The sequence below is a fragment of the Mesocricetus auratus genome, unplaced genomic scaffold (assembly GCF_017639785.1).
Source record: "Mesocricetus auratus isolate SY011 unplaced genomic scaffold, BCM_Maur_2.0 Super-Scaffold_100023, whole genome shotgun sequence".
Lineage (NCBI taxonomy): Eukaryota > Metazoa > Chordata > Mammalia > Rodentia > Cricetidae > Mesocricetus > Mesocricetus auratus.
The window spans coordinates 9,104,743-9,115,302 of NW_024429204.1; the positions used below are offsets into that span (position 1 = coordinate 9,104,743).

Consider the following 10,560-nt stretch of genomic DNA (forward strand, 5'->3'; position numbering starts at 1 on the left):
CGGCGTGCTTCCCATCCCAGACGCCCCCGCGGCGCCGCGGCGCTTCTGGGAAATGTAGTGCCCGTGAGCCGGCCGGCCCCGCTGCATGCTGGGAAACGTAGTTTCCCCCCGTACCCGGACGCCCTGCCGCTGACCCGTCTCCGGACTACCTTACCCAGAGGCCCGAGCGCGCCGAAGGCGGCCCGCGCTCAGTTGAATTCTCACATTTATATAGGCGAGGGTGGCCGTATTTCCCCGCCTCCGGAAATGCGTGGTCTCTAGCTCTCTGTATGTGTGTGTGTGTGTGCTTAGGTGCCCGAGCTACTGAGGGTCTAAGTCCGGGCAGCCAAGAGAGTGTGGTAGGTAAACGGTGGTCAGCGCCCAGGGTCATTTCGTCGCTGGGAAGGGACGGCCCTCGCCCGCGGTGATGGTGGTGAGCTATGCCCGTTGGTCCTCAGGGGCCGGGACCCGGGCCCAGCCCAGGCTCCTTTCGATGTGCTGTCTTCTCGTTAGCTTCCCCGACCCCGCCGCGCTCGCCCGCTCGCCCGCGGGGCCTGCAGGGCTCTCGGGCAGCCGGGCAGGGGCAGGGGCGGCCGGGGCAAGGCAGGCAGGCAGGGCGAGCGTGCTGCCCCGAGCTGGCCCCGAGCCAGGGCTCGCTTTGTGCTCTGGCTCCTCCCCTCCCGCCTCTCCAGCTGTCCCCCCGCAGGGTTGCATTCTCCCCTCCACCCCCCAAGGATGTCACAGCCCCGAGGGTCACCCGCCCCTCCCCCGCGGGCGCCCCCTCCCCCCGTTTGACCAGCGAGAACACGGAGGCCTCGAGGGATTTTTTTTTTTTTTACCCCTACTTGTCCAAGGTCACCCCAGCCCCTGGGAGGTGAAGTTTTCGCCCGCGTTCTTCGCCCTGGGTCTTGAGCAAACTTTGCAGTTATCTGGGGGTTGGGGGTTGGGGTTGGGGGCGGTGGGGGTTGGGGAGGGAGGATGCGAAGCTCCCACTGCAGAAGGCAAGCGTTAAAAACCTGGTGGAGGTGGTGGTGGTGGTGGTTTCGCCCTCCGGTGCCCAACCCAACCCCTCTGGGGACTCTGGAGTTTTGTCGGTCTTTTGAGGTTTTTTTTTTTTTTTTTTTTTCCCGCGGACGCGAGGTGGGCAAGTGACTCGAGTCGTCTCAAGTTAGTGACAACGACGTAGGGGAGACAGTAACTTAGACCTGATTGTGACTTTGAACCTTCAGATGGCAAAAATGCCCTCAAAACTTAGATCTTGCCCTTTTTTTTCTTAACTCCCCCCCCCCCACACACACACCGATTTAGGCATTTGGTTGTTTTGAATGAAAATGGAGGGTTTTTCTCGATTAAGAACTAGTTTGAGATCTGGTTTCCCTTATCCTAAGGGTTTCCAGTCCTAAGTGTATTTTGTGGGCACAGAAAGCCCCAGCTAGGGTGGCACTTGCAATTAATTCTCAGTGAATTTTAGTCAAGAGTGAAGCACGTGGGGGGTCTAATTTCTTCTTTCATAATAGTGTCTTTTTGTTGTTGTTGCTGCTGTTGTTGTTGGGATACATACTGCATGGCTGGCCGCGGTGAAGATGCAGAAATGAGCAGTGGCCAGTTATTTGATGTACCGCTAAATGAGGTGTTTGGGGCTCCTGGCGTCTGAGGAGCTGAGTTCAAATCCACCCATCACCGTTTTCTGTCTCTGTGCCTCAGTGTTCCCATCTGTAAAACACAGTTGTGTTCACAGAGGATGTCTGGGAGTTAAATATGCTCAGATTTAGGTAGTAAGTGCTAGATAATGTCACCATAGTAGTTGTCCCCTAAGCTCATTAATAAAGAGCATGGAAGGGAAGGGGAGAGACACCATAGCACATATGAAATAAGACTAAGGATAATGATACCATGTAACATGCTGGAAATTCTCGTCCTCTCCTTGCTAGAATGTTCACTGTGTTGTTAGGATGGTTGTCTAGAGAGAGGACTCAGAAGGAAACAGTTTTCTAAATATTGTGTATCTCAAAATGCATGTCGATGTCCAGGTTAGCAAGATGAACAAAGATGCGCAGATGAGAGCAGCGATTAACCAAAAGTTAATAGAAACTGGAGAAAGAGAACGGTGAGTAACCAACTGTATTGATTAACTAGGTTTTGCCATCTGTAACGGTTCTGTTATGTTGGAGGAGTTTCTAGTGTCCGAGGGATAAAACCTGTCTGGAAAGAACTAGAGAAAAGGGAAGATTCCCAGAGGTTTTTTCTGTTCTTAACATCTACAATAGTTTGACTCAGCGTTGCCAGATTTGGAGTCATGTCCAAAGATAAGCAGGAAATGACGCTGCCAAAGCACGTTTAACAAAATGGAGAGGGGACAACACGGACACAAACTGCAGCCGGAGAGTATCGCCCAGGGTTTAACCCAGAACCAACAGTTTACGTTACCTGGTGCCCTTACTGAGCAGTGTGTGCCGTTACTAGTTTCTGAAGTGCTTTCTTCCTCTTATCCGATATCCAGTTATGTATCTGCAAATCCTAGCTCTTGTAGCCACTGTTATTCCATTAGTTTATGGTCTTCAGTGTAATGTAATCCAGGTTCCAGGGCAGAATTACCTTTGTATATTCACTGTGTAATGCTATGCATAAGCCCTAATTTAAGGAGCAAATGTTTAGAGAGAGGAAGGACTGCGAACCACGGAAAGGCTCTCAGAGCAGGCTAATAGAATTTAGAAAAGCAAAGTGTAGATGAGCTACAGGAACAGAGGACCCTCTTCCATTTCGCCTGGAGGTGAGTGGGTAAATTTCAATAGTGAAAGAATTTCACCCGGGGTAGCAGAAGATTCTGCAGTTCTCTAGTCAGAAAGGGAAAGGACGCTATAGGCATGTGGGACAGGATCCGCAGAGCTTTGGTACCTGAAGAGTGCTGGGGGCTGCAGGTTCCAGGGAAAGTGTGAGAGCTGTGGCTGGGGCAGTGGACAGCAGTGTGCAGTTCTGTGTGAGAATTCGTCCATTGACAACATTCTGAATGTCAAAGCTGTTTTAACCATCTCATTAACACTGGAGATTTGAAGGTGCGTTTTACATCGTTGAGTTCAGGCACTTAGAAATTGTCGCCAGATTACCCTTTCCTCTCTCAGCTCTCCTCTCCTTTGTTGTCTTTATTCTCAAACAGGCCCTACCCACAGGTGGCAGAGATTAGCAGTTCAAAATTTACATTCCACCAGCTCAGAGTACCTTTCTCAGCAAAGAGCCTCACTTGATTACATCTTGCTTAGGTAATAGGCGAGCTATGATCAGCCTTGCCCAGGTCGTATTTCACATTACAGGAACCTTGTCCAGATTTGTGTAGGGAGAGTGACACAGGAGTGTTGCTTGCTCTTCTGTCACAGAGCAGAGACCTGAGTTTGCACAAGCATTGTTGCTGTCTTTATCCTTAGATAATGGGAATTAGAAAGAATTTCTGAAAGGGGAATGACTAGGTTACATTTTCATTGTAGGGATACTATTTTGGCTGTATGAATGTAGATTTGAAGGGGCCAAGATACATGGTAGAAAGGTAATGGGGGTAAAGGTCAAAAGAAGCAAAAATTTGGAAAGGAGAATGTACCTGTGTCCCTTTTCAAAATGGAAAGGAAAAATAGACATACATATGAAGAAAGAGGTGTCAGACGTAGTGCTGGGGTGATAGTAATGTATTTAGAGAATCAGAGTTTTCTTTTTAATCATGCAGTATCATGTACCATCATCTGTCGGTGCCTGGGATAGAGTAGCAAAGTGTACTTTCACGGGATTTACATTTTAATGGCAGGAAACACATCATCACTGTGTAATATGTCACACAAGGAAACAGTAAAGCAAGGGCTATGCAGGGAGGGTGATGTTTTAGACAGAAGAAGTGAAGCATCTCTTGTAAGGGATGAGAAGGCAGAGCGTGTTTGGTCTGTGGCAGAATCTGAGAATATTGCCCTGGGTAAATTGGGAAGGCACTGGAAGATTTCATTTGAAGAGAATGTTGCGATCAGGAGACAGGGAGGTAGTGACGGATGTTAGGTGTAGGTCCAGACAGGAAAAGATGGTGACTGGAACTAGGAGACTCTTGACCCAGAGGCTTAAAGCTGAAACTGCAGGATTGACTCATACATGTCATGTGTATCGAGATGTAGGATACTCCCAAGTTGTAGCCCCAGGAACCAGAAGGATGAGATTGAAGGAGGAGAGAAAGTGGGAGGGAAAGCGAAGTTAGGTTTGGCTCTTGCAACTGAAAGACCCATTAGGCATCAAGATAGGCGGATCGCACAGTGTATCCTTAGGGATATTGAAAGGGGTGGCTTGCAGGGAAAGTTTAAGACAACACATTTAAACAAATTATTTCAGTTATGGGCTTTGAATTTACAGAACTGGGTGTGACAAAGGGATAGCAAAATATTTTCTTTGTCACTAATTGGTAAGCATTCTCAGCATTAAGAAGAAACCCCTGTTAATTAACTTGCAATAGCCATGCCAGCTGCTGAAGCCGGGAAGTGGGGAGAGCCATGGATCAGCTTAAGACTAGTCACCGGCTGCATTTGGACCCTGAAGATAAGTGAGGCCAAGAACTGGCTTGTGTAACAGCAGAGCACTAATTAATGACTCAGGAGTAGACCCCAGTTAAGGTCTGGGAACAGAAAGCAGGGCTTTTACTTGAACAGTTTGTACTAGTACATTGCTTCATGCTTCAGACATTCCTGTCTAAAGTACCTCGCGTGGATTAATTTGGAAACATTTCCTTTTTAAACAGCCTCAAAGAGTTGCTGAGAGCTAAATTAATCGAGTGCGGCTGGAAGGATCAGTTGAAGGCACACTGTAAAGGTAATCAGTTCACTTAAACAAGCTGTGCCTCTTGCTCTGAACTGGGTGGGTCTGGGAGCCATCGCAAGACAGTATAGTTCACATCTTACAGCGTAGGTCGTCAAGCATCATTGTAAGCAAATAGGAAATCAAGTCTTGTGGTGAGAGCTTCCTTCTCGGTAATATTTCTAGCTGAATTCCTGAAGTTTTAGAATTTTCCACATATTTTCCAAAAGTGAAACATAAGTACCAAGGATCCTCAGGGGCCAAAATCTGGTGGCCTGTGTTTTTAGGTAAGGGGAGTAATCCTGATGTACTTTCCTTAATATTAGTACTTGGTGCTTGATAGACATAGTATCATATGTTTTCTAAAGGTGTTATCAGGGGATTAAGCGGATTGTAGAAAATACTAGATTTTTCTGGTTTTGGTAGCTATTGTTGATATTACATGTGCTTTTAAAATGAACTCCCTTTCTGGCTGAACCTTTCGTATAGTGAAATGAGTTGTCTTTCCTACGTTCTAAGGCATTTTGGAAAGTTAGTGAAAGAGGGAAACTGAGTCGTGCAAACCTTCACTGCTGGAGTTCGTTTTCTGCCTCGTACAAATGAACTTCTTTGCACTCCAGCTTCCTCACCTTGGCCATAGAAGTTGTGAGTGTTGAAAGTTGTCAGCAGCTAACAGGGTCCCAGCAAATGTTGATTGTAGTCCCTCTTCATTTCCTTTGGTCCCGTCTAGAGAAGAGAAAAAAGAGCAAGCTACCTCTCCCATCTTAATTCTTGCCTATAAAGTTATAAAGTAGGCTCCAATAATACATTTTAGTTCCTAATCTAATCATAGTAAAACCTGTTGAGTTATAAACATCCACCCAGCTTTTTACAGAAGTTAGATTTGACACTACAGGGTTCTGATTTATGCTAAGTATTCCAGCTGTTTGTTTGCCTAAGTTATTTAGAGGAAGGATGAGGCAACTGTATATAATGTGGAGATTAATACATTTATGAGGCTATAAATGGTCACTGAAAAAGAAGTGTCCTCTTTTTATTTAAAGACCAATCTATACTCTAAAAACATGATTTTAATCCTTCCTCTATGAAAATCTTTCTTACAGATAATGATTTTAAATGATATGATTTGTTTTTTGCTTTTGCATAAGAGGTAATTAAAGAAAAAGGACTAGAACACGTTACTGTTGATGACTTGGTGGCTGAAATCACTCCAAAAGGCAGAGGTAAGAAGCACAAATTGTATCAGGGGAAATAAAGGCTTTCTGTAGGAAAACATCCTTGGCAAAGTCATGGATTTGTTCTTCCTGAAGGAAGAGTTTTAAGAGTACGGTTGCGTAGCTGACTGTTAGAGCTAGCTAGAGCAATCAGGATAAATAAACACAAACACTGCTTGCAGAATTAGGTTGGTGGTTGGTAAGGCAGATTTTTTTGTTTGTTTGTTTTGTTTTTTGTTTTTACGAGACAGAGTTTCTCTGTATTGTTTTGGAGACTGTCGGTCCAGCCCGGCCTTGAACTCACAGAGATCCGCCTGCCTCTGCCTCCCGAGTGCTGGGATTAAAGGCGTGCGCCACCACCGCCCGGCAAGGCAGATCATTTTTGACTTGAGATTTTATACAGGGAAATGTCACCTGAAGCTTGGATTTATAAACTTTATTAGATAAGGCTTGATTCCACGTAAATATTTAATAATTCAAAGTTTTACTCCAGTCCTGAGTCATTGTCCTACTCTCTCCTTATTAAAAATAAATGAAAGTCTCTCTTGAATGTCTGATCGAGAATTTGGTAATTCAGAATGATACATGTTTAAGACTTAGAAGTGAAAGCATCTAAATTAGCTGAGTTATGGGATGTCTTTACACATAGTCACAGTCAAAATCACCTGCTTATAAAATAAATGTCTGAAATTACTACAGACTAGAAATTCCCTATTGAGAATGAAATATAAAAACCCATGGTCTGTTTTCTTAAAGTTTATTTACAACTGGAAAACGTTTGTTTTGTTTTGTTTTTGTTTTTTTCATGTATGCCTCAGGAAAAATATTTGTTGGGGTTTATACTTTAGGCTAGTTTCTCTGATTTCTGTTTCTCTCCCCCCCCCCATCTGTTAACATTGCTTAACATTGTTTATTTAAGTAAGAAAGTGTCCTCTGTTTCTCTTCAGCATTGCCATCTTGGATATGTTCCTATCTTGTAGCTTTTCTATTGATATCTAGCAAAATTAACCTTTTTTAAGATTATATTTACAAAATTTTTTCTTTCCCTTTTCTCCTTCTTTCCCATCCCTCCCCCACTTCTTCAGATTTATGGCCTTTGTTTAAAGAAAAGTTGAATGTATTTTGTACACATGGATAGATTCTTTTAGCCACCACCTCAAGAAGGTTATAAACTATTCCTTCACCCCTTCCCCAAATAGAAATTCCCTCCAGCTCTCTGGATGACTTTATACTCAGATTCTACCAAGGTGACTTGGCTTGGTGTCAGTCTTGTTTAAGTCAGACGTACCTGTGTATTTTCAAATGGACTTGTATGTATCTAGTTTAAAGAATTCCCAGACTTGCTTCTTATTGATGTGCTACATGTTTAGGTTTTAAATGTTAAGTCCTGATTTCATCTTTTTGTTTGTTAATTCGACCATGAGAGTTGTGTGAAATCCCTGAATTGGTAACTTGTAATAAAATATTACGTCATATTGATGTGTGCTCACTGGAGTCCTCTGACTTTGATGTTTGGTTTTTATGTTTCAGCCCTGGTACCTGACAGTGTAAAGAAGGAACTCCTACAAAGAATAAGAACATTCCTTGCTCAGCACGCCAGTCTTTAAGGGAGAACTAGAATGTGTTGTTCTGTGGATTTATTTCTGAAAGTAAAACTTGCCATAAATTAGAAATTGATTTCCCAAAATAAAGTCCTTTTTTGTATGATGGTATACAGTTTTCAGTAATGATGTATACATTGTATTGATTTTTTCCCTAAATGTGTTATTTTAATAAATATCTCATGAATAAGTTTCAATTTTTTTATTTTGGAACAAATGGAATTCTGTTTATTACTGAATGACTAGATATGCTGAGAGAAAATGCCAGCAATTACTTACTATAATCCAGTATTTATATGTGTGATTCTCTGTGCTAACAGCTGAGAAGGCTTTCTGGGTTGTCTACATATGGTATGTTCCTTTTTTGAATTCTCATAGTTGCTACCTGTTGTGTCGTATTTCTTACAAAATCTGAGCGTTAGGACTGGGTCTTACTTATCTGTATGTGCCTTCCTTATGCTTCAAAGACTTTACCATCTAGTGGAAGACAGAACACTTGCAAGCTGGCTGCACACCATCCTACTCATCTGAACTTTGACTGCAGAATCTCTAAATTGCATCCCCATACACTGAGGTCAAGAAAGAACTTGTTAATGGGAAATAATCTCTACCCGTTAGCTTTCCTCCTCCATCAGGATTGCTGTATCTAATGTAATGGACTCTTGTCTGTTCACGTGACCTTTGACACAGAGATGCTGTCGACCATCCTTCCACTCAGAACCTTGCTTCCTACTACTGCAAATCCTTTTCTGATTGTTTTCGTTTGTTATTTTGAGTCTTTTGGGTTTTTTGATTTTGTTTTAATGGGTTTTGTTTTGGTTTTGTCGAACTTTTTGCTTTATGGAACTTTTAAGTCATGTTTTGTAGGACTTTCTACTGAGTCCTCTACTTAATATATTTTCCCTGGCTTGAAACCCAGAAAATGGATCTGACAATAGCTTCAAATACCAACAGACTGATAAATGGCTAAGTTCCTCAAAGCCAGACTTAATTCTAGCCTCAATGCCCATATACCCATTAATGAGTCTGCTTCCTAGGCTATTAGACAAACATCTTAAAATGACAATACGTTTAAGTAGTAATGTTCCCCCCTCGTAACTACACATGTGTTCCTTATTCATGGGATCCCTCAGATACAGACGGCTCAAGTTGATTGTTAATGCTATTTCTGAAGGTAAGAGATGGGATTATTTCTGCAACACCCTATGTTTGTGTTACATTTGCTGATTGAGGAGTGCTGTGAGATTATCCTCATCACCCTAGTGACTGCAGTGACTCCTCTGTGCCTCCATTGTCTCCTTTACTGGTACTGCCTATGTGGCCTTAGAAAATTCAAATCTGATCACTTTTTCCCGCTTGAAATGTGAGTACTGGATGATGTCCAAATTCAGCATAGCTAGGTCCATCTGTAGCATTTCCAACATAGGAAATTGTTCTATCCCATAGCATCTTTCAAAACCCGTCAACCTAGGAAGGCCTTCAAGTCCTCATTACTCAGTACTTTCCCTTCAGAGTTGAGCTTGAGCTTTGAAGTGTTCTGAAAATCCTATGATTTCATTTCCTTACCACTGATTACTATTTGGATTTTTGAGATAGGTTGTCCCTTTATGGGCCAGATAACCAAACTCAAAACCCATTCTGGCCTTGAACATGAATCCTGAGAACTGGGCATGGTACATCTGGTGGGGAGGAAACGTGTCTTCATTGTTTGATGCTAATTGCTGAATGAATGGGTAAGGGAATGGATGAATTCAGTGTGCACTACAGGAACATGAACTAGTCCTAAGAAGTGGGGTATAATTGAGGAAGGTCTTCTCAATTGTCGGTTCATGGTCCACAATGTCATGAGTTCAAATCTCATCGAGTCGAGTAACTATGTAAAATATGTATTTGGGTCTTGACACATGTACAAACACAAAATCTTACCCAAAGTGATGTTTTGTTTCAGTTTCATAATGTTCTAAAATATTGATAGGGTGTTCATTTTGTCACCAGTTTTCAGAAAGGAAATAGTCTTACATGGTAAACAGAAAATATTAGAAATAAGGGGTAGTTCTTCATAATTCTGTACATAGAAACACATGGAAAGGGCTTATAAAGATACTATTGTAATATCCCAAAAGACTTAAAAATAACCAAGTTTTGGAACTATCTTAATGGGAGAAATTGCTAAGTCGACAATACTTTGTAGACATTTAAGTTAAGAGCATAGATTTGGTTTTTGAAGGTGTGTTTTGCTTTTTATGTTATTTTTGGGTTTTGCCATTTGTTTTGAGACAGGGTCACATGTAATCCAGGCTTTCCCTGTACTTGCTATGTAGCCGAGGTAAGCCTTGAATACCTGATCCTCCTACCTCTACCTCCCAAGTGCTGGGATTACAGGTGTGTGCCACCGCTGGGGCCCATAACTAAGTCTAGATTTAAAATAATGCTAAGACTCCCCTACCACTGTTTTCTTTGGCATCTTATAAATGTCTTGTAGATGGAATCTAGCATCACTGGTATTTGTAAATAAATCAACTTTGTGAACATTTTGGCTCTCCTTGATTTATGCAAAGTAGGAACACTGAAACCCTTTCACCCTTTGACACTCAGGGCTGAAAATGTAGCATGGTTCATTGTTCCATGCCTGCGCTGGGGTAGTATAATCAGCATCACTGTACCCTCCTTTATAGGGTAAAAGAAGACCCAACTCAATTATTTACACCATCACTTAGGGCATTACGAGTGTATCATTGGGTTAAGCAGCGCCAAGCCAGGGACTGTTTGATGCCGGGGGTTGGTAATTGGATACAAGACTTTACATAACTTGATAGAACTGTGACAGCTCCTCAACAGCTGCTGTTGGAATTGATCCCGCCTGCTCTGTGTGTGTGTGTGGGGGGGGGGCATGTGTCACACACACACCTGCATGTGTCTGACCCTTAAAGAAACCTAGCTTGTGTTGGACT

General features: G+C 42.9%; 1 protein-coding gene across 2 annotated transcripts; it reads left to right on the plus strand.

Moving 5' to 3' along the window:
- Positions 1 to 206: 206 nt before the first annotated feature.
- Positions 207 to 10,140, plus strand: Eny2 (ENY2 transcription and export complex 2 subunit). 2 transcript variants are annotated; one of them, XM_005072618.4, is made up of 5 exons: positions 207 to 338; positions 2,010 to 2,086; positions 4,739 to 4,809; positions 5,943 to 6,017; positions 7,539 to 10,140. In XM_005072618.4, exons 1-5 carry the CDS (start codon positions 270 to 272, stop codon positions 7,613 to 7,615), a joined length of 369 nt encoding a protein of 122 aa, XP_005072675.1. In that variant the 5' UTR covers positions 207 to 269; the 3' UTR covers positions 7,616 to 10,140. The 2 variants fall into 2 exon arrangements, with proteins under 2 accessions (XP_005072675.1, XP_005072676.1); XM_005072619.3 differs by having other exon boundaries at positions 238 to 412.
- Positions 10,141 to 10,560: the final 420 nt, after the last annotated feature.

What these genes read in the sequence shown, in the direction of transcription:
- Eny2 (XM_005072618.4), top strand. Translation starts at nt 270, where the DNA reads ATGTGTGTGTGTGTGTGCTTAGGTGCCCGAGCTACTGAGGGTCTAAGT. An exon ending in GAAACTGGAGAAAGAGAACG is followed by an intron (nt 2,087 to 4,738) that starts GTGAGTAACCAA and finishes CTTTTTAAACAG; the next exon opens with CCTCAAAGAGTTGCTGAGAG. An exon ending in AATCACTCCAAAAGGCAGAG is followed by an intron (nt 6,018 to 7,538) that starts GTAAGAAGCACA and finishes TTTATGTTTCAG; the next exon opens with CCCTGGTACCTGACAGTGTA.